Source organism: Salvia hispanica, chromosome 3 (assembly GCF_023119035.1).
Source record: "Salvia hispanica cultivar TCC Black 2014 chromosome 3, UniMelb_Shisp_WGS_1.0, whole genome shotgun sequence".
NCBI lineage: Eukaryota > Viridiplantae > Streptophyta > Magnoliopsida > Lamiales > Lamiaceae > Salvia > Salvia hispanica.
The window spans coordinates 49,252,584-49,277,349 of NC_062967.1; the positions used below are offsets into that span (position 1 = coordinate 49,252,584).

At 34.8% G+C, this 24,766-nt stretch overlaps 4 protein-coding genes across 4 annotated transcripts; 2 read left to right on the forward strand and 2 right to left on the reverse strand.

The window, feature by feature from the left end:
• Positions 1–866, forward strand: LOC125210396 (late embryogenesis abundant protein At1g64065-like). The gene has a single exon (XM_048109955.1). The coding sequence runs from the start codon at positions 1–3 to the stop codon at positions 715–717; it is 717 nt and encodes a 238-aa protein (XP_047965912.1). The 3' UTR covers positions 718–866.
• Positions 867–2,982: 2,116 nt separating this feature from the next.
• On the forward strand, positions 2,983–11,461 carry LOC125210397 (histone-lysine N-methyltransferase EZ3-like). The gene is made up of 17 exons (XM_048109956.1): positions 2,983–3,006; positions 3,306–3,407; positions 4,905–5,170; positions 5,918–6,067; positions 6,180–6,264; positions 6,335–6,487; positions 7,251–7,298; positions 7,380–7,451; positions 7,565–7,677; positions 8,127–8,280; positions 8,497–8,717; positions 8,908–9,039; positions 9,636–9,723; positions 9,804–9,851; positions 9,930–10,058; positions 11,116–11,193; positions 11,270–11,461. The coding sequence occupies exons 1-17, from the start codon at positions 2,983–2,985 to the stop codon at positions 11,459–11,461; spliced, it is 2,055 nt and encodes a 684-aa protein (XP_047965913.1).
• A 5,188-nt stretch (positions 11,462–16,649) lies between these two features.
• On the reverse strand, positions 16,650–17,480 carry LOC125216060 (late embryogenesis abundant protein At1g64065-like). Its single transcript, XM_048117671.1, has one exon. The coding sequence runs from the start codon at positions 17,396–17,398 to the stop codon at positions 16,772–16,774; it is 627 nt and encodes a 208-aa protein (XP_047973628.1). The 5' UTR covers positions 17,399–17,480; the 3' UTR covers positions 16,650–16,771.
• Positions 17,481–19,255: 1,775 nt separating this feature from the next.
• LOC125212945 (late embryogenesis abundant protein At1g64065-like) lies at positions 19,256–20,092 on the reverse strand. Its single transcript, XM_048113258.1, has one exon. It carries the CDS (start codon positions 19,998–20,000, stop codon positions 19,443–19,445), a length of 558 nt encoding a protein of 185 aa, XP_047969215.1. The 5' UTR covers positions 20,001–20,092; the 3' UTR covers positions 19,256–19,442.
• Positions 20,093–24,766: the final 4,674 nt, after the last annotated feature.

The following is a 24,766-nucleotide window of genomic DNA, read 5'->3' on the forward strand; positions in this document are numbered from 1 at the left end:
ATGCATGATGTATCCACTACTCAATACTCAGCTACCCAACTCTCTATATATACATACACAAACCATCCATTAGTTTCATCATCTCATTCACACACATCAAATTCTATTCATCACAGCTCACAAATTCATTCCAAAACCAATCACCAAAAAAAGAAAGAAATATCAATGGGAGAAGGCAGAAGAAGCCGAAAGAAATGCTTAGCATACGTTGCAGCATTCATAGTGTTCCAAACAGCCGTCATTTTGGTCTTCGCTCTAACAGTTATGAAGATCAAAAGCCCGAAGGTGAGGTTCAACGCTATGGTTGTCGAAAGCTTCAGCTCCAGCAACAGCACCGCCACTTCCATCAACATGAAGCTGCGCGCGCAGCTCACAATTAAAAACACCAACTTCGGCCATTTCAAGTATGACGAGAGCACCCTCGTCATACTGCACAAGGGTGTGCCACTCGGGGAGCATGTCATCCCCGAGGGGCGCACCAAGGCCAAGAAAACGCAGAAGTTTGAGATATCCGTGGATGTGAGCACGGCCAAGGCATCGGGTAGTGAATTGAGGAGTGAGATCAATTCAGGGATTTTGAAGCTCAGCAGCCAAGCAAAATTGAGTGGGAAGGTGCATTTGTTTAAGGTTATCAAGAAGAAGAAATCTGGTGAAATGAAATGTGATTGGGATGTCAATTTGGGCACTAGGCAGGTGGAAAATTTGAACTGCAACTGATATTTAATTTATTTTACTTTCTTTTCAAGTTTAATTTGATCTCTCTTTGCTTTCATTTGAGTTTGTATTTTTTTATAGTTTAGGTTTTTTACATTTGTATTTTTACTTGTGTAACTAGTGATCTCTTATTCATTATTTACGTTGATTTACATTTGGTAGCCTCCCAATTCCCTTTTTCATTTCGTTTCTGAAAATGATTGCAAAGATCAATAGAAAAATATTGTCGATTATATTTAACAAAATTGAGAATGTCAGATTTATGTGCACCATGTGAATGACTTCACATGAGCCCACCCTCGTATGGAATGAAAATTAAATAATAAGGCAGCCACTTCCAAATGATAATTATAATTAGTCTGGCAAGTTTGGACTATATATATGGGTCGGTATATATATTGTAAATTAATGAGATGAGCTCTAAATTCATTCGCAAAGAATGATTAAGATTAGCTTGATAATAGTTTTCAAACTCACACTTGTCTTATTTAAATTGACAACTTTCATGCCAACTAGATATAAAAAGAAGGTGTTATGCAAAATTTAAATATAGTGGCGTACAATTTTATCAATTTTTTAAATAAATTATTTTATTTCCTTAAAACACAAATAATTCAAGGCGTGACTATATGCATGGCGGGCTACCACCCTCCAATAGCATCTCAGCATTTAACAATTCAAACCCAACGCACATTTAATGAATGATGCTTTTACGTTTAACTTTCGAGAAGTAGTAACATTAACCACTGCACCCACGTTTTCATTGCTAGATATGATGAATGCATACATCTTCATCACATTATATAATTCCTCAAGTATTATTCAAGGCACTTTTTCCGGGCCTCATCTGCTAGTCAAAGTCGTCTATATTTGGTGTTTGTAAACGTAAACATTTATTTTATTTTTATATGCATATTTGTATTTATTCTTGTTTTCATTCAACAATATAAGTCTCTATATATTCCTCGTCTTCCTGCTGGACCTCCGGCTGGTATTTGTCTGTCATTTTCAATATATGTATAAATAGGGTTTGAGTTATGGAAAAAAGGCACGAAGATATTTGATGAATGTGAAAGAAATTGAAATATTTGAGTGAAGGGGAGAATGTGGATATATATAGGTTTTTTAAGGGTTGTTTCTTGGAAAATGTGGCTTTGAATATGGTGGTGAAAACGAGTAATTGGGTTTGGGTATTTTGGATTCAAAAATGGAAAGAGGTTTTCTTGGTGTGTGACAAGGTGAGTACGGACATAACGGTCTCTAGAATTATGAAACTTTTTATTGAGACATTCTATAAATTTGTTATATCTCTAGAATGATGAAACTTTAATTGCAATATTTATGAAGTTAATTATTGTATTTAAACATAATTTAATTTGATTATTTTTAAGTGAGATGCACGAGACTAACTCTAAACTTTTTCCTCAATTAAATATCTATGTCATTGTGATTTCCGCTGAGATTCTTTTTCTCAACCATTGTGCTTTTCTTTGCGAGGTTCTTTTTCTCAATTTAATATGCCAGCACGCTTTTCACTGTTTACATTAAACTGCTTTCCGTTGAAATATGCTTTTCACATTTACAATGCCAGCGTACTTCTTGCTAGAATTTATTTGTATTCAATTCGATGACACCAACATATTTTTATTGAAATTTGAATATATACAAACTAAAGATATGGGTATTAATAAGCCACCGCACTTCTTACTAGAATTTATTTTTATTCAATCTGATAATGCCAACATATTTTTTCATTGAAATTTGAATACACCCAAACTAAAGATATGGGCTGTAGTAATAATTTTTTTTTTACTATTTCTCTCTTATCTTCTTAACAATAAAAATACTAGTGGTTAATCATTAATTGATTCAAACTACTATGTTTTACGAATTAGTTAAAATTTTCTTTAACGAGTCAAATGTTAATTATGTTTCATTTATTATTTTAAAATTTTGGCAATTAAAATCTTATTAATTTTTTAATTCTAAATAAGTGATTTCACACTAATTTACCAAGGAAAATAGTAGGGAGTTAAAAAATTTCCACGCCCTTTTTATGACCAGAGGACGCGTAAAAATGGAAAAAAAGTGAAACTAAGATAATAAAAGTGAAACTAAGATAATTATACTTTCTTGTCTATATAACGGAATTTCATCGCCACTTCATCTTTTAATATCTCACTCTCTATTTCTCACTATTACACTCTGACTCTCGATCGCACTCTCTGTTTCTCGATCTAAGAAAAAAATCATCGTCAAAGCAGAGTCATGGTCTCCATATCTAAATTCAAGGTTCGACTTCGTCTTTTTTCATGTTTTTTATTTATTTTGTACTCTTTTACTGAGAGTGGGGAAGAATGTACGAGGTGAATTATCTTTTGATTATTTCCTCTATTTTGAGTGTTGAGTGCAGGAGAGCGATACGTCTTTTGTAACATATGTGTACCCTGTAGGAATTAATTTCGTTTATGTTGATTAGTCTTGTTAGTAACTTAATTACGATCGAAATGTGTGGTTGAATACTTGATTTGATTAGTGAATTTGTAGTGTGTCTTATTTTTTGTGTATTAATTATACTCATTCTTTGACAGAAACAGATCGGGGAACATGGGATTGATTCTAAAGCAAACTTGGCTTCGTCACTCTCATATATGAAAATGCAAATTCAAAATGAAAGATTTGTCTCAATTAAAGTAAGTTTGACCTATTTTCTCTTGTTTACAAGTCCATATTAATCTAAGAGCATCCACAACAGAGGACACTCTTCACTATTCATGGGCCCGTGCCCGCCCCTACTCATTCATATTTTATTCTCAGCTCTTAGCTAAGGCGCAATACCCACCACCATGATCTTCTCCAATAGCATGCTCTTCACTATTCATGGGTCCTACTATTCTATTATTCAATTTTAAATACATTTACTAAAAGCATTTCATTAATAATAAAATTTCATTAAAAAATTCCAAATTATATTACTCCCTCCATCCCACTTTAGGAGTCTCGGTTTACCATTTTTCGGTGTCCCACTTTAGGAGTCCCGGTTAGAATATTCCATGAATGGCATTAGGCTCCACATTCCACTAACATTTTTTCACTCACATTTTATTAAAAAACTAATTTAAAAAAGTAAGACCCGCATTCCACTATCTTTTTTCATCAACTTTCCTTTATATTTCTTAAAACTCGTGCCGAACTCAATCGGGACTCCTAAATTGGGACGGAGGGAGTACAAATTTCTAAAAAAATAAATACTCCCTCCGTCCTGGTTAAGATGACACATTGCTTAGCCGGCACGAGATTTTAGGAGTTATTGGTTAAAGTGTTTAATTGGAGAGAGAGAGTGGGTGTAAGTATTAAAGTAGAGAGATAAAGAAAGATGAATATTTTAATAGGAGTGAGAAAAAGTGGTTGAGTGTATTAATTGGAGAGAGAAAGTTATCAAAAAAGGAAATGTGTCATCTTAGTTGGGACAAACTAAAAAGGAAAACGTGTCATCTTAAGCGGAACGGAGGGAGTAATTACATATTTCAACTCCTAAAAATTTAAAATACAAGCCGATATATGTTCGATTAGATGAACCGACTACTCGTTGCTGAATTTCGCCCCCAAATATTTGAATTGATGCAAAATAGTTGTGTGAGCGAAGTATGAGTGAGGCATAGTTTGATTTGATGTAAAAAAAAATGAGTGATGAATGGGTGTGTTTATAGATAATCTGGATGGATTGGAGATACATTTTTTTTAAAAAATTAATTTTTTTTTGAAAAAACAGTCATAAAAAAGAGCTATTTTGGAAAGTGGAAAAAAACATTTTGAGATTTTTTATGATTTAAAATAAAACTATTAAAATGATGCCCACTCGCTGGGGCGAGTGGGTGTCACCGCTCACCCACGTCGCGACACGTGGGCGGGCGCGTTGAGCCGATGCAGAGAGTGCACGCTCTTCGCACGAGTCGGCACAAGCCCAACGGTGAGCTGGTCGCTTGCCGTGCCGACGGCATGAGCTGGGCTCTTCCGAGTGGCAGCGTGTGGATGCTCTAATTGTTGTTTCTATTTTATTATCATAATAAAATATGTTTAAATCTTGAGTTATCATCCTTAAATCTAGATGTACTGAGTGAATTATTTTGATGATTTTTCCATTGTCTGTTGTGCGAGCACTAATGATTGATAGCCACTATTCTTTGTAGGAAAAACTTGAAAACAATAGCAAAAACATTGAATCTTATGTTTCTCACCTCAAAGAATTGGCTGCATCAAGGGTTGATTCTACAACGAGTAGTTCAGGCAACCACCTTTCTTTGAGGATGAACCACCCTCTCAGTAAACTCAGTGGACTTGTTCAAGGATCTGAAGACGATACCGATAACAAGAAAGAAGTTGTGTTTTCTGAAACAACCAAACTTCCTCTTATCGAGAGGATACCTTCCTATACTACGTGGATTTTCTTGGATAGGTACCAAAATTCTCGTCATTACTCTTCCTTTCCTTAATGCCGATAATAGTGTTTCTTTTCTTCTCAAGTACTCCATAATACTACTATAAGGCCATCTCCAACCATTTACAGCAAACTCAAACCCATTTTTAAGTATGTGTCACACAAAAAGTAGTTTTACTCCAACCATTTACACCATAGTTAAAATTTACACTATTTTTTGGGTATTTGTCTCACAAAAATTTTGCAGTAACGCCAAATATGGTGTTCTTCTATTGAAAAAAAAAATAAAATCCAAAAATGAGTTTTGGTTTGGTGTATGATTGTAGAAATTGTCTACCCCAAAAATGAGTTTAGGGTTTACTTGCACACGTACACACAATACCACACACATGCACACACGTACAACACACTGAACCAAATACACACACACCATATATACACACACAATGCGCGCACACACACACACCAGCACACATATACACACATCCGCACATACATACACACACATGCACTTATTTACATGTATAGTACAAAATAATAGTATGATCCAAAATATTTGGCAAAAATATTTTTGAATAAATAATTTTTTATGGAATCAATCAATGAATAAAAATTCCATTCCTTTTGTATTTCTTACGCTTACCAAGCACAAGAAGCCCCTTAGTTTTTGGGTTTAACAAGAGCCATACCTTGGAGCAATTGTTCGTCTTTTAACATAAACTTGTTCATGCTATTTTTTACTTGAGTTTTGTTCACACAACACAGAAATAAGATAATGGCTGATGATCGGCGTAGACACATTAATTATGATCATCATGGCAATGAGGCACTGATCTGTAGCGACAACGAAGATGATCTAGTGCAGTTGGAGGATGAGAAACATAAATTTTCTGATGGGGAGGATCGTCTTATTCGGTCAGTTTTTAATACTGATATGTTTTTAGAAATTTAAATTATTTTTGTTGATGTGAGCATGTTATTTTCTTTAAGAACTCCTAAATTATGGCATGTTTATTTGGAATCACAGCATGGCTTTTTCAGAGTGTGGGATAGGGAATGGAGTTGTTGATGTGTTGACCCAGTTTGTTGGAGGATCCTCTCAGGAAATTCAAGTAATTTCTCTGTGCAAAACCTTTCACGTAATTTCTATTGTTGTGATGTATTCATTCCTGTGATATGCAGGAGCGTTGCACTGTGCTCATGGAAACAGATCAACAAATGGAGATACAGAAGAAACCTTTGAAGGAGAAGATATCTGGAGATAATATGTACTTGGGCCAAAGCCTCAGTACTGCTTTAGATTCTTTTGACAATCTATTTTGTCGTCGTTGTTTGGTATGTGGTCTTGCCTTGTGTGTACAGTGTGCGCAAATGTGTGAGTTTGTGTGTGTTTATGAATATGTGCAGTGTGTGTAAATGTGTGCAACGTGTGTGCAGTGTATGAATATGTGCAGTGTGTGCCTGTGTAATTTTATAAATATTTGGAGTTCCACTACTTTTGATATGAAATTCACATCGTGGAATTAAAGTATTTGGAATATTCAATTCCAAATTCAAGTATTACTAAACACTAGATTTAGATTTGGAATTAAAGACTTCAATTTCACACCTACAATTCTGTGTACCAAACAGAGCTTATTTATATTTTCTATACATTGAGAATGCAAAACAGTGAAACACAGACTTCTTATGCCCATGTCAGTACGCCCAGTCCACATAATATCAACTTCACTTATACTCTTCCATCAAAATTTTTTATACATAAATCATGGGGTTCATTTCACATAGATGGTATGTGAAAATTGTTTAACTCAGTATGTGTTGCAAAAAATATTGAATACACATACAAATATCATTAAATATCGTTTGACTAATCCTCCATCATTGACCGCTCAATGGTACTGTAAAAACCAAGTAGTGTATCATCCAATTTTAACCGTTGAAAAATAAATATTCAAGTTGGTTCAGTTCGGGCTACGCACTGTGCTAAAGCTAAACTTCAGAATATGTAATTTGCAGTATGTATGGGTCTTAATAAGCTTTTGGGTTTCACATTATATTTTTTTTATTACATGTATGTACATTTTCTTCGTCGCAGGTGTTTAACTGTCGTTTACATTGTTGTTCCCAAGCTCCAACTTGTCATGTAAGCAAAAGTTTTGCTTGGGTTATTTTCAGTTGCTTGATATATTCTCATATGTTGATTTGAATAAGTTATGGTTGGCAGAATGAAAAACAAATTGGTCAATTTGTTACAGAAGTGGACCATAAGCCGTGTGGAGATCAATGTTATCTTCAGGTATTGTCAAAGAATATCCAGTATAATAGATTATCTTCCATATAAGACTTAACTATGTTCCATCTTTTATCTCAATATTATTTCATGCGAATATGACTGAGATCTATGTGAAGCAGACATGCAAATCTACAGGAAATTCAATCAAAGCTTCACTTAAATGGAGCAATTGGAGCCCTTTGGAAAAAGACTTATACCTCAAGGGATTACAAATATTTGGAAGAAATAGGTATGTGGAAATTGTTTTTATGGTCAAGAATATCACCTTGATTGTATCTGATATTTTGAATTTATTGGATCAGAGGTCTTTGAAGTTAAATTTGAACTTGCTTAGAAAGGTTTATTTCAACATATCAACTGTATACTCGTTTAAGTCAGAATATCTTGATTAATCTGATACCAATAAAAATTTAGAGTATATCAGGTGAGTCATGGTCCAGTTTGAGTCTAATGCAGAGGAACAAGATTGCAGTCACGTATCTAGAATATATTATATGGGAGTATTCAGGCTTCCTAATAATATTTTTGCTCTAAGAGTTCTAAGACTTCTTAATCTATCTATTTACAAATATTTTGATGTATATGCGTTTCTTGTACTTTTAGGAACTCTTAAACCTCGTTTCTGAATCTGTTTTTGCAATATTGTTAAAAGTTAATACAAATGTCTTGTTCATATAGTTGTTTTATAGCTCGGAATTTGCTCGTTGGTCTGAAAACTTGCGAAGAAGTATCTATTTACATGTCTGGTGATGGAGCCGTAATGCCTTGTGGATCTTCAGCTAAGGTAAACTCAAATTTTGTTGAAGCTGGGAGGGATGGCATGGATCTTATGGTTTGTAGTCTTTTCTTAGCTTTTCCTAATAATTAATGGCCCTTATACATCTAAGAGGTCTTTTTTAAGTTTGAAGATAAAATGAAAAAGGAACTATACCTACTATTACTGTGTTCTGAAAGTGGTTGAACAACTTAATAATTTTTTTGATGATCCATTCTTGGAAACATGGGTTGAGCTGTTGAATGTATAATGATTTTACTGAGGATACATCAGGAGCCAGATATGCCGGGCAAATCAAGAATAAGTCGTAAAAGGGGAAGAGTGCGCAAGGGCAAGGTTAAGTCTTCAAGGAAGTACCGTCAGTCCTTGTGGAGAATGATTGTGGAGGGAAAGGACATCCCATATAAGCAATATTCTCCATGTATTTGCCAGCCAACGTGTGGGAAGCAGTGTCCTTGCCTCCAGAATGGAGCTTGTTGTGAGAAATACTGCGGGTACTCTAAATTCCATATCAATTTTATTCAACAGCATTGCGAATGTGTATAGTTCCATACTCAGGAATTAATGCGACACATTTGTGCTGACTAGATGTATTCATACATAGGTGTTCCTCTACATGTTGAATATCCAAAAATCTTATTGCGTTGTGGTTCCTTCATTTATTCTTTTATTATCTACTTTCAGGTGCTCAAAAAGGTGCAAAAATCGCTTCAGAGGGTGCTATTGTGCTAAAGGTCAATGTAAAAGCCAACAATGCCCCTGTTTTGCAGCTAAACGTGAATGTGATCCAGATGTTTGCCGGAGTTGTTGGATTAGGTATTGAGTTTTAGTGTCATAATCTCCTCTCGTTTTTACATCTTTTTATACCATCCATTTTTTCACTTATGTTGAATACCCTGGCTTCACCTCTATTTCCCACTCCACCATGGCTTGCATTTCCCCTAGTATCTCTTTTTGGTTTAAATTAATATCCCACATCTCAAAGTTATTTTACTCACATAGATAGAAACACAAGTGTTGATGGTCTTATTGAAAAAGGACAATGCATTTGTGATACTAAAATATGTTATTTTCCTCATGGAGAAACTTTTGAATAAATAATGTCAGTATTATGTTCTTCGTGACCTACTACTGATGCTCGTGCATTTTCAAAGTTATAAAGCAGGTTTTAGTAACTTTTTTTTGTGAAACTAACTATTTTGCGAAATTTGTTGTGATACTGATTCTTGCCCCAATATTATCCATTCAACCTCCATGGGCACGTACATATTGATGTGTGCTCTTTGAACTTCCGTTTCACCCATACATTATACTTTTGAGGTTCCCTTTTGTTTGTGTGTATGTTAAATACATCCAAAGAGAAAAATAAGAATATTTAGCTGCCCTGAGCAAAGAATTCAATCTTTGTGCAGTTGTGGTGACGGTTCGTTGAGGGGGCCGCCAAGACGAGGAAACAGTCAGTGTGCCAACATGGTGCTCCTTTTGAGGCAACATCAAAGGGTAACTGATTTCAGATCACATCTAATTTCTCTCATGTAATTGACTCTGCCTAGAAAACTACTTACTTTTTCCATTGATAGATCCTCTTAGCAAAGTCAGATATTGTTGGTTGGGGAGCATTTGTTAAGGTACAAAATAAATGCAGCCTTCTATCATCATGATTGTAGTCGTGTTATGGTTAGTTACAATGGGATGTGTAATTTCAGAATCCTGTCAACAAAGATGATTACCTTGGAGAATATACCGGTGAATTGATCTCCCATCAAGAAGCAGATAGGCGAGGAAAGATATATGATCGTGCCGATATGTCATACCTCTTTAACTTGAATGACAAGGTAAGCAGCATCTTCTTGACCAAACCACATTTGCTTTAATTTATCTCTATACCACTTCTTTTTTCAATCATTTTGGGGCTTCTTGGTATGATGGAATGAAATAAGGAAGGAATGGAAGGAAGATTGTTTAGTGTGGGTAAATTAAGTGTAGTGTGTGTGGTGTATGTAATTTATGTAGTGTGTGTATAGTGTGCATATAGTGTGCATAGTGCGTGTGTGTGCAATGTGTGTAGTGTGTGCAATGTGTGTGCAATGTGGATTTTTTTTAATAATTAAAAAATCTTAAATTTTAGTTTTATTATAAAATTTAAAAATTATTAACCTGAGTGATATTGAATTTAAAAATATAATATATTTTATAATTTTATTAAAATCTATAATAAAAGGAAAAGAGAATGAAATGAAAAGGAATGTTCATTATTAGCAAAATGGATGAAATGACTATTCCCATGTGGAATGGAATAGTGATTCCTAAAAAAAAATAATACCAAGAAAATGAATGGAATGGAGGTAAGAATATCATTCCATTGACTCATTTCATTCTACCATACCAAGTAGCCTCTTTATTCCACTGATATACTATAGTAATAGAGGAAGATTGCATATCACTATTCTCGTATTTGTACTCTTCTTAATATCCATGATAGGATAACATAAAACCTTGCTTACCACGAGTAAATGAGCAAATTGAACGAACTGGTTATTTATGATTAATAAATCTTGCTTAAACAAACAATAACTGGATGTATATTTAGAAATAGATTCTGTCAGCTTGGTGCAACTATTTCCCGTTGAACCTTGATTTGAATGTATGAAGCACTACTCTTTGAGAAATAAACTAACCAATCTTTTAGGTAAACTCAATATTTGTAAGCTAAGGGCAGCTAATGTCCATTGAACCTTAGTTCGAATGTGTCAAGCCTAGCGTGTAGCATTTGGCCGAAATACAATTTTTAGTATGTCTGTTGTGTGTTTCTCGATTGAGAAACTGCTGTTAAGCAATATGAAAAATCTTGGTGGCCGTGTACAACATTTTTATAGAGTTGTCTTGTTTCAGTATGTCATTGATGCATACCGCAAGGGAGACAAGTTGAAATTTGCAAACCACTCATCAAATCCAAACTGCTACGCGAGGGTATTCATCTTCCGTTGATTGTTTTCTATAAAAATGTATACTTCTGTTTTTTATTAAAATAGGATTTAATATATAGGTAATGCTGGTGGCTGGTGATCACCGTGTTGGTATCTATGCTAATGAGCAAATCCAAGCTGGAGAAGAAATTTTCTTTGATTATCGATATGGTCCTGATGAATCACCTGCCTGGGCCCTAAAGCCCACGCTTTCAAAGAAAGATGGTTTGCCACTTCCTCGTGGCCGAGCAAAGAAGCACAAATCTAGTTAAGGTGGCGGTCTTGTCGTCATTATTATTTCTTTATGCACAATGTATAACTACATTCTTTTGATGCATAATCTATAAGTACAATTTTTTTATGCATAATCTATAACTACATCGTTTCTGTAGTTTAAATTGGAAAATATTTTTAAGTAGTTTAAAATTTAAATTAGACAGTATTTTTAATTTCGTTTATGTCTTGAATATGTCAACACAATTTCGAAATAATATTTTTTACATATTATGTTGACATATTATGGTAGTTACATTGACATTAAACCGCTCCATAAAAATACGAAAATGGAATAATATTTTTTCAAAATTTGACATCGGAATATATACAAGTGAGATCCAGTTAGAATCCTTATAAAATTATCTTTCATTTGATATATGTTGTGTGCAAAAATAATTTAAATTGTGATAGTTATATGCATTTAAAGTTTTGTGATAATTTTCAAAAGTTAGTTATAACTAATTTGTTGTTAATTGTAATTAATACCCTTATTGACATTTTTTGTATAATGTATTGATACTCGGAGTTGAATAATCTTGGCCTATGATTTGAAGATCTAATGCATATTATTTAGTTGTAGTTAACAATTTAAAGAAGCGTTAGCAATGTAAGAGCATCCACAGTGGGGCGGACGATAGTCCACCGATGCATCGGGCGTGCTATCTTCTGCCACTCTGCCACTGTAGCAAGGTGGACGATGCATCGTCCGCGGATGATATGCCTCAGAACACGCATCATCCGCGATATCGTCCTCCCCATTGCGGGTCACACGGACGATGCAACGCGTTTTCCTTTTTTTTTTAATTATTTTTTCTAAAATGTATATATATATACCACACTTACCACTTCTATATCACTCTTCTATCTTCTCTTTCTCTATTTTAAATTAATGAATCCGGGTGATTTCCCAAATCCGAATAGTCCCTACAGATTGACGATACTCGCCGGTGGTGCACGTTAGCCGGGTACAAACCCGGACGAATACTGACCCTTCGATACATTGGGTCCCATCAAGTCTAACTAGGAGGCCAACACCTAGTATGAGGATTTCAACACGGATTCATATGGAATGTATGGAGCCGTCCCCTAGCTGCGCTCGCGCCCCCGCCTCGGCCTCCGCCCCCAAGGAGAGGAAGAAGAGAACCATGTACAGAGCCCAGAAGTTGCCGCACCTCCGGAAAAGAACGAAGAATTCGCCTCTGGGAGGACGAACTACAACCCGAAGAAAACGTTCTTTTGACAAAGTGTTGGGTTGATATTTCAGAGGACATAGTGTTTGCCAACAACCAACGGCAAATCGCGTACTAAGAGCGCATCACTGAGCGCTACAACAAAACCAAGTCGGCGGCCACGTAAAAGCGCAGGAGAGAGCAACTCCGTAAACACTGGGATTAGGTGAAAAAGCAGCTCAACTGGTTCTCGGCTTAGTATATGAAGTGCTTGAGAGAGCAGGGCAGCGGCGAGAGTGTGTCTGATGTCCACGAAGGCGTTGGCGTCATACTTATCAATGTACGGCGAGTTCAAGCACTACTCCGCTTGGCTCACTGTGAAGGATAAGCAGAAGTTCCAAGGAGGGATTATGCCCATATTGTCCGCGTCGAAGAGGACGAAGAAAACCGCTGCCCGTGATTATACGAGCAGCGACAGCGGCGCACCTCCGATGGACCTTAACCAGCCGATGTTCGAGGATGAGAGCTCTGGCACACCTATATCCACTCGGCGTCCCATTGGCAACAAAGCTGCCAAGAACAAGGGAAATGGGAAGACGACGACCTCACAGAACCCGGCACGACCGTGTCCCTGATCCCGTCCCCAGCTTCACCTGCGGCACATGCCTACGGGGACTTGGTGAGGGTCGCCATGCAAAGGACGTTGTTGGACACGCACAACACCCTCAGGCAGTGCGAGGACCCGGGTGAAGCCCAATACCTCAAGAAGATGATCAATGATCTCCAACACCAATTGGGAATGCTTTAGACCAGCCTTATCTGTAGTGCACTTGTTTTTATTTCCACTCTTCCCCTCTTTCTATCGTTGTAACTTTTTTTTTTAATTAAGTAAATGTAGGATTTGTCTTTAATTTGTGGTGCTTTTTATATTTATTTTGCTTGACATATTTGCAAACATAAAAATTAAATACAGAATAGTACTCCCTCCGTCCCACTAAAGATGACTCACTTTCCTTTTTGGTTTGTCTCAAACAAGATGACTCATTACTAAAATTAGAAACGCCTTTATCTCTACTTTATTCCCTCTCTTTTACTTTCCTCTCTCCACCCAACACACAAAATAAAGATGCATAAAATCCTGTCCACAATGTTACCATGACTAAACATATTCATAATTGGAATTACCTCCCTTACACGTTTTTATTTTACAACCTTTGCCGGAGCTCTTTCTGCTCGCATCTCTTCCACCTCCTTTCGGAGAGCGACAATAAGATCATGGTTGGTAGACTCCCCTATCTTATTTTCACCACAAAACGTGCAAGTTTGCAAAGCCTGCAGAAACTACTAAAAAGATAAAAATAAAAATAAAAACGAAAATAAAATAAAAATACAATAAATAAAAATTGAAAGCAGTAAAATCCAAAGTAATAAAATTATCCGTTTGAAGATATCACTCCAAAGTGAGTTGTCTTCCCCGGCAACGGCGCCAAAAACTTGATGCACTATTTTCTAGCACTATAAATACGTATACAGAGTAGGAATAGTATAGCTAAAGGTCAGTACCGGATATCGAACACGGGGAAGACGAACACAAAGTGTCTATCCTCTACTAAAACTCAATTACTATTTGGAAAACCGAAAGATTTTGAAAACTTTTGAAAACAGAAAACAATAGCAAGCAAATAAAAACTGATTGCAAATAAATCACGGAGATAAAATATAAAGATAAGGGGAATTCCAGGGATGTGCGTTCACTGTTATGGTTATACAAATTCCAAACTACAATATCCTAGCACAATTATTACATTGATAGGACGAGTCACTTAGCTTATGCTCATGCGATACAAACGTTGATTACAATCTTAGGGTTGTCAATCCTAATACGTAACTCCAAAAAGCTCCTAAGACCCTTGAAAAGTCATCACTCTCAATTAACAGTGTCGTTTTAAGGGAAACTAACTGTAACGTCTACTAAGTGGACCTAACTCACTAGAGCTCTCTCACAGTTATGAAGCAAGTTGTATTAAATCATACATAATTGTGTCACTCAATCATGTAGCATCAAGATTACTTAGGGAAGAAACAAAGTAAAAACAAAAAGGATATTAAATAGAAAACTGGAATTGCCGTTTTAAGAGAAGCTAACTGTAGCGTCTACTAAGTGGACCTAACTCGCTAGAACTCTGTCACAGTTATGAAACAAGTTGTATTAAATCATATATAATTGTGTCACTCAATCATGTAGCATCAAGATTACTTAGGGAAGAAACAAAGTAAAAACAAAAAGGATATTAAATAGAAAACTGAAATTGCCGTTTTAAGAGAAGCTAACTGTAGCGTCTACTAAGTGGACCTAACTCGCTAGAACTCTGTCACAGTTATGAAACAAGTTGTATTAAATCATATATAATTGTGTCACTCAATCATGTAGCATCAAGATTACTTAGGGAAGAAACAAAGTAAAAACAAAACGGATATTAAATAGAAAACTGGAATTGTATAACCAAAGTCGTTACTAACACATCCCCGTAATCCTATGATTTTAGTTACACATAGTGAAATAAGCTAAACCATAGATTGAAGGGAAGACAATTTGAACATAAAACTAAAACAAATAAAACCCGTATGTTGAATCCTTGTCGTTCTTGAAATCCTTCTTCAACTCCTTGCACAATGACGTTGTCTAGCTTTTAATCTTTGGGAATTTATGTTGCAAAAAGAAGCTCTCTTTTGATGAAGCTTGAGGTCCTATTTATAGGAAAAAGTCATTCCTCATTGTAGAAGAAAAATATCTTCAAAATATGGTAAATCTTGGTGCAGAATCTAGGGCTCTCGGATTCGCTGCCTTTCTTCTGCGGGCCGCCGCACCTTGGCCGGTGATCGCCGCGTTGCAGTCCAAAGTCTCGGTACCTTCGGCGGCGGACCGCCGCATGACCTTCGGCGGTTGCCGGGCAAGACTCGTTTCCAAGCGTGGATTTCCGAGGCGGGCCGCTACAGATCACTGACCACCTGGCGCCGACGGTCGCCGTCTGAACTACAGATTTCTAGACTTTGCGTTTCGACTCCCTTTTTCGGCTCAAATATGCACATTTCTCACAAAACACGTCAAAATACCAAAATGTATAAAATATGCAATTATTGGACGTGTAGAGTGATTTTGACATTAAAAACGGACCAAATAATGGCCTTAAAATAGTGCAAAATCTGAGCGTATCACTAATATATAAATTTTGGATCCTCATTCCACTAACTTTTTCAACTCACTTTTCTTCATATTTCTTAAACTGTGTCGAGTCAAGTTTGGACAATATTTTATAGACCAAGTGAGTATATGAAGTTGTGTTCAATTTATGTAGTAATTTTCTATTTAACAATATGCCTTCTGTTACGAATTTAACCAGAAATTTAATTACGGAAATGCCCCTAGCCCTTGCCACCACAAAATAAGCTTTAAACATATGAAAATTTTGGATAGTAGAATATGTAAAATGAATGGATGCGATCGGATACTTACACTAACTAAATAAGGCTTGGATACTACATGATCCACCTTATATATAATATAAATATATATATAGACGTGTGTGTGTTTGTGAAATTATATACCCCATTCGTCCCTGAAAGTTTGTCCAATTTTTTCATTTTCGTTTGTCCCATAAAATTTATCACATTTCATTTTTTACTATTTTTAGCAGTTGACCTTATATTCCACTAACTCATTCATACTCACATTTTATTATAAAACTAATATATAAAAATATGACCCACGTTCAACTAATTTTTTCAAAGCATCATCTTCTCTTCTCTGTTATAGCGAATAAAATTAAAATCAAAACAATCTTTTTCACAAGTTGAAAATAACATCATAAATGTCATAAGAAAATAACAATATGTCTGTACCAATTCAAAAATCTCAAAAACCATGAAAACGATATTTACATCAAACATGAACAAAAATATACTACTCCTATTTACACAAATCAAAGTAATCATCATCAAAACCAAACTCATTAAATAAGCAAAAATAGATGAAATTATTATTATAAACAACATGATCAAAAGTTCAAAACCAATATAACCACAACACAGCACAATAAAACAAAATCAATATACAATCAAATAAATAAAAGAAGTCCATCACTTGCATGTCAAATTCTGCACACCATTGTTCGCCAAAACAACAGTGAAGTTACAAGCCATCTCCGCCGTCTTCTTCCTCTTGATCACCCTCATCAGCTCCACCTTCCCTCTCATCCTCGCCTCCACCACAAAATCCATCGTCCCCGACGCATTCCCAGTGCCGCTGCTTCCCAAATCCGCCACAAAATTGACCTTCTTAGTCGAACGCGCCCTCGCACGCGCCTCCTCGATCGCAAACTCCGCCACCGGGCCTCCTCCGTTGCCAGACCTAATACTAGCCAGCGTACTCTCATACTTGTAACGCCCGAAATTGGTGTTCTTCACCGTGATCCGCGCACTCAGCCTTAGGTCGCTGGAGGTAGGGCTGGAGGTTATGACGATATTCTCCAGCCTCACCTTTGGCGTCCTCACGCGCATCACGGTGAGGGAGAAAATTAGGATCACCGCCACTTGGAAAACCGCGAAAATCGCGATGTATGCAATGCATTTCATCCTCTTCTTCTTCTTCATCTCCGCCTCAGATTGGCTGGAGTAGCGGCCGTATTCCTCGTCGCTCCTCGGGACTACTGTCGCCGGGGCCAAAGGGTATCCTTGCTGGACCTCCGGCTGGTATTTGTCTGTCATTTTCAATATATGTATAGATAGGGTTTGAATATGGAAAAAAGGCACGAAGATATTTGTTGAATGTGAAAGAAATTGAGATATTTGAGTGAGGGGGAGAATGTGGTATATATAGGTTATTTATGGGTTGTTTCTTGGAAAATGTGGCTTTGAAAATTGGGGTGAAAACGAGTAATTGGGTTTGGATATTTTGACCTCAAAAATGGATTGAGGTTTTCTTGGTGTGTGACAAGGTGAGTACGGACATAACGGTCTTTGTTATAATAGTTAATTTATAGAAGCTTCTCATTGAATTTGTAGTGTATACATCTCTTATTTTCTTGTGTTGTGACTATGTGGAATGATTTTAGGGATTATATCATATTCAAATCGTGAATAGGGACCCATTGATGGTCTAGTGGAACTACTCGTGTACGACTTAGCAATAACGTCTTCTCTCAAATACGTTAATTTGAATTTACGCGCTTAACATAATGTATAGTACTTTGATTGTATTTTTTATTTATTTCTTAACCTTCTTGGGTATAGTAGCTAGAGTTCTAGAAGATATTTTTTGAAACGATAGAAAAAATAAAAGCTAGATATATGGATATTAATTAGGGGAGTTCGATAGTTTCATTTTTGTACGATTAGTTTGTTATTATTGAAGGGGGAATATATTGTTCCGAATTAATTCTAAAGTGATTTATTAAAACAAAAACACATCATGATAAACGATGGACAGATAATGGAAAAGGTCAATGAATTTTGTGGATTATTTGTACTTGTCGGACGATTTCAAATGGAAGAAAAAGGTGTTTGCTATTATTAGTGGCGGCTTGAAATTTTGGCTGAAAAACTAAGCCGTCTGCTCAGAAACACACATTCACATTTGTGCGTCATTTTCCCAATTAATTTTCAGGCATCTTCAGTGAGGATATTCAGTGATATGAAAAGATTTAGGTATTGACATCACAGTCGATAAAATAATCTGAAATGAAAAATCAGTGGAAAGAGTGATGCAAACATGTCACAAGAATGACCAAACATATAGAAGAAACAGTTTGTCTGTTGGCCTCAAGCATGTTTCACAAGCCAACATATATGTATTACTCCCCGTCCCGGATAATTCGGGTCACTTTACCGGGCACGGATTTTAAGAATTGTAATGAAAAGTGGGTTGAAAAAGTTAGTGGAATATGAGTCCTACTTTTATATATTAGTTTTATAATAAAATAATAAAATATGAGTAGTTATGAGGTCCACTACCAAAAATGGTAAAAGTGAAATGCGATAAATTATGTGGGACGGACCGAAATGGAAAACTGGGACGAATTATCCGAGACGGAGGGAGTACAAGTCATCCCGAGATAATTGATGTTATTGGCGTCGCCGACGTCGTATGTTGGAACTGAATCAAAAGCGGTGTCCGATTTGTATAGAAGAGACATGACAAGGATCTTAACATACCCTATACTACTAATATTTTTGAAAATTTCTCTACTACACAATGATATGAGTTCCACTTTCACTAAAATAGAGTACTATAAATAAAAAAGACATGATTATATATATTTTTTATGTGTGAGTTGACCTAGGATAAAGCTATAATAATATTTAAAGCCCAATATCTTAGGTTCGAGTTGATTGTACCATACAACATTTAAATTTATGTTCATTTGCAAAAGAAAAATAGAGACATGATCACATGATCATTACTACTCTCTTATAGTAACTTGGATGCGCATTGAAAATAATTAAAACAAATGTTCCAGATTTCTGTTTTCCATGCGATATTAGTACAAAATTATAGTTATTCGAAATTTTATAAGTCTACGTTTTGCACATAGCAGTCAAGCAAGCTCACACAAATAAAACAGCTTTAATCCAAAAAAATATGACTAAATTATAGTAGTATGAAACAGAGCTAAAATCTATACTCATAACAATTAACATGTAAACAGAGATAAATAAATCAGAATCCACAACAATGGAATCAACAAGAATGGAATCAACAAATAAGTAAATAAAAGCCCAAACCAACATATAAAGTCCTAAAACATTATAACTAGTTACATCTCAAATTCTCCACCTGCCTGTTACCCAAATTGACACTCCAATCACAATTCATATCCCCAGATTTCTTCCTCTTGATGATCTTCATCAAATGCACCTTTCCATTCAACTTCGCTTGGCTGCTGAGCTTCAAAATTCCAGAGTTTATCTCATTTCCCAAGTTACTATCGGATACTACTCTATCCGTACTAACATCCACGTTGACGTTGAACCTCTGCGTTTTCCTAGCCTTGGTGCGCCCCCGCGAAATCACAGCTTCCCCGAGTGGCACCCCATTGTACAATACGACAAGCGTGGCGTTGTCATACTTGAAATGGCCGAAGTTGGTGTTTTTAATTGTGAATTGAGCCAGCAGCCTCATGTTGATGGAAGTTGCGGTGTTGTTGTTGGAGCTGAAGCTTTCGACTACCATACCGTTGAACCTCACCTTCGGGCTTTTCACCTTCATGACCGTGAGGGCGAAGAGTAAAATGATGGCTGCTTGAAACACCACGAATATTGCAACGTATGCTAAGCATTTCTTGCCACTTCTTCCTTCTCCTTTTGACATGTTAATTTGTGGAATGAAAGATAGTGTTTCTTTTTGTTTGATTGTGAAAAGTGAAAGTGAAGTAGGAAATTGGGTGTGTTTGTGTTAGGAATGAAGAAATGAGAGTGTATATATAGGAAAAGAAAATAAGTTGTTGAAGTAGATTGGTTGCCTGAAATGTCAAAGTAATACTGCGAATGCGCGTTGTTGTACTTATATAATCGTGTTGTGCATTAGACAACTATTTTAATTATAATTAACGAAAACGTGTTTGCTGACTTTCTTCAACTCAAATGTCAGAACTAAATCGTCATTAATGGATAGTTTAGAACTAACGTGTTGTGGCATGATGAATCAAACTCTTGTTACATAATCAAATAGCACAATAACCGAACTAGTAAAAATTAAACGAAATCTAATTAAGTACAAAATCTACACTTTTGTGAGAATCGAATCAAAATCCCTCATTAGCAAGAGACGTTTGGTACCTTAATCTTTGGTGGAAATTCTGATTAAATACTGAAATCTTATAAACCATGACATATGTCCATATGATCGACGAATACGAATATTTTTGAAAGGAAGATATTTTTCTCTGAAATAAAGAGGAAGATATTTACGAACATGTCTTAATCAGGAATAGCGAGTCATAAACTAGAAATGATTAAATTTTTTAGTTGTTAATTAATCGTAACCACCCCTTATAAATATTAGTATAAGAACCGAACTAAATGGGTCAGTATCTAGAAGGACAACGGTAATTATGTCAAGTTTTAATTCACACCTTGTCTACATCAGTTTATACTAGTTTCTAAAAAAATATTTGTGACCATTGTAGGTGAGTAAACCTGATATGACGGGTAATACTTGATCGGTTTCATTAAAAATAAAATATTTTTCTTTTTAAATTATACAATTAAAAATAAAAAATTTTATAAAATAAAAATAAAATTATTTCTAATTTTCTTTGCTCTTATTATACTATTATCTTTTCATTAACTCACATAGCAACATTATATAAAATCTCATGACGAAAAATAAATGATTCTTAAGTTAAATAGATGGAAAGAGTATTAGAAAGCTCCTAAGAATTTTTGAACAATACTGGACTTAATTACAATAAATAAAGAGCAAAAATTCGTATATTTTTAATTAAAAATAACACTATTAATTAATTAAAATCAATATTATCATAATAATTTATGTAATTTAAAAATATTAAACTTAGTTTCATTACATCACAACAAAAATTTTCAAATTCTTTAATATAGTACTACTACATTGTAAAATACTTAGAATTAAATTATAACATTACAAAACATAATTTTAAAATTATCAAAATTGAAAGAACCACAAACCTCTCTCTCAGCATGGTTCCTTGCCTACAAGTTAACTATGTGTCTGAAAAGAAAACTAGAAATGGATAATTTGAAATCGATGAGTATTCGTTTTAGAAAGAGTCCAAATTTGATAATAAAATTTTAATTTAATACAGTAAATCCATATATGAAGTTGTTACAATTTCGAGATCAAAGTCAACTTATTCATACTACAGACGAATAAAATAGTCTTTTTAATATAGTGCCGATAAAAACTAATCAATAACTTCAAGAATAATGATATTGGTATCACTTGATTCATTAACAAGAGTAGGTTTGATTTCAATTTTCCTTAAACTACATTTATTCTGATAATTTAATCAAACTAAATGAATGATTCGCTTAAATTCCTATTATTCGGATTTCTAATATTTTAAGAACGAGCATATTGATTGATCGAAATATTGAGACAGACTTTTAATTAGAGAAGTTGGCATTTGACTTGATCTAAGGACAATTTCCTGAAATTTTGGCGAAAGCAGTGAGTTAGTTTAGTTCTAGACGCTTTGTAGGAGTGTCGAGAAAGTTGAGCATCAATGATCTCATAAGTATTGAACCAAATTTATTATGCAATTAATTACGAGACCTAAAGCATTAATTTGTGCTGTGGCCATATACTTATAAGTTAGATAACATATTTTCATGGTTCAAACTTGGTGTTCTAATATTAATGTCGACACATACTGCTAGAAAACACGATCACGAATTAAAAAATGAATTGAGACACAAATAAATAAAATGTGAGCAAATGCATTGTAACATGATTTTTGGTTGACATATTATGAATAAGATTAATTAAATGCAAGAATCTACAGAGTGCAGATATGTGAATCAAAGCAAATAAACATCCAAATCTTGTAAATGAAGCAATAAATACAGATATCTTGGAAAGGGGGATATTTACAACTGTTTCTACAATTGTTGAGTCATACACATACATATATACTACAATAAAGTGAAGACTAAATTATGATATAGTAAAGCAATTGAAACAAATCCCTTTTAAGTAAACTTATAGAAGGATGCGCATATAACGGTGAGTTTACGCTGAATTATTACATGGGCTATCTACTAAGTTCTCCACCTATCCGTGAATAGGAGTCTCGTTTTTCAATTTTATCATAGATAGTAATAAAGTGTCACATTCCACTAACTTATTACACTCACATTTCATTTAAAACCAATATATACGGTGGAATTTATATTTCACTAACTTTTTTCTATCTATTTTTTTTTAATATTTCTTAAAACTTAAAACTAGTGCCGCCTATAAATGGAACTCCTGACTAATGAGCAATTTGAAAAAAGATGTGGTGGAGAGCAGGGACGGAGATAGCACTGGCCAAGCCGCCACTCCAGCGGGGGCTTGGCCGGTGCGGACCCAGTATCCCCGCCCTGGACGCCATCGCCGCGCTCTGCACAATCCCTAGCCGCCATCGCCGCACTCTGCAATTGTGCGTGTGAGATTGGGGAAGAAGATAGCCTTACTGGGCTATTAGTTATATGTTATGTTGGGCTTGGGTCATTAGGGTTTAGTGTTTGGAATGAAAGCCCAAATTTATAAGTATCTAATTAATTACTAGTATATTAAAAGGGGAGTGTTATATTGCTAACTCAATACCTAATTGTTAACTACAATTAAATAATAGCCATTAGATATTCAAATTAAGGGCCTAGATCATCAACCAAAAATATCAATACGATCAACAAAAAACGTCAATAAAGCCATAGGATTAATTCCATAAAATATCAATAGGGGTATTAATGTCAATTAACTACATGTTTAGTTATAACTAACTTTTAAAAGAAATCCCAAAACTTTAAATTCATATAGCATATATCAAATTAAAGATAATTTTTTAAGGATTCCAACGATATCATATATGCATATGTTCCGACGTCAAAATTTGAAAAAAATAAAAAAATATTCAATTTTTTCGTAAAGCGAGAAATGTCAACATACTATATAAAATATGTCAATATAATACATGTAGAATGTCAATATAAGCAATGGGTTAACATTCTTAAAGCATCGTGTTGACATTCTCAAAGCATTGTGTTGATATTTCCGAAACACTATATTGACATTTTCATCTAAAACCCTAATTTGGCGTTTTTTTTTAATCTTTTTTATTTTATTAATAAACACGAAAATTACACGTGGCAAATTATAGACCACACGTTTTCTAAAATCCTATGGCCTTAAATTAGTTGTAGTTAGCAATTAAATGATGAGTTAGCCCATTAAATAGTAATACTATAATTTATACATCTTCACGTTATTAAGAAGATGCAACAATAGATATTCTCTCACATTCCAATTTCCAAGTTTACACGCACCATTTTTAATTTAATATTTTTGTGATCTTCTTCTTAATATTATAGTGTACACTTTATTAGGATATTTCTTTAGTCTCTTTTTTAGATCCATCTACTTTTTCAATATTATAAATATTTATATACCAATTTTTAGGGTCATATTCTAATGATTATAACACCCTAATCCAAAATCAAGTCCAAATCTCCACCCTTAGATTTTAAAATGAGTGGATGAGATTAAATCTTACGAATCTCAATAAATAATAGACAAAATATCAACAAAATGGTAATATCGTCATTATGTTATCATATGATAATTTTTGTGAATGTTTTTTATATCAACATAGTGTATAACAAATATCAACAATATGACATAAGAATATCAACACTAGTAGATTTTTTTCTGACGAAACCAATGAAATTACTAGTTGAAGCCATTTTGAGTTGATTGCATGATTATGTTGGAACAGCAATACATCATATGTTAGAGTGATTGCACTACTTGTTTTACTAAGCCGTCTGGTTTCTATATTATGAATATATTACATGGAAATCATCTAAGCCTGTTAACTGATTATGATTATGGAATACATCATATAGCGATGACTTGGCCTCAAGCCCCAGTCATGCTAGAAAAAGGAGATCCATCATTAATTGCAAGCATCAAAACAAGACAGTGTTGAACGTCGCCTTAACCGGACGGAACCAGTATGGGACAACTCTGCTTAATGCATTGCAGGAGCAGCAACAAACTGGAAGGCTCCCTCTCGATCTTAAGATAAATGTGCCCGTCATCCCTCAAGCTCAGGAAGGTCAGGACCTGCATGTTCATCGTTGATAGTCTTACAGCTAATAGTTTAATCACCATAAAAGCAAGTACTTGTCATTTTGGACTCAAACTCTCAATAATTATTATGGGAAGACATAAATATCACATCCATCTTAAACGACGGAGAAGAAAAAAAGAAGTTTTACGAAGAACCTTTATTAAAGTTCATTTCACAATATAAATTATTAATTTTTTTTCTATGTTTTTTGCCTACAATATATTTGGTTTTTGCTATTTTATACTACCTTCGTCCAAAAAAA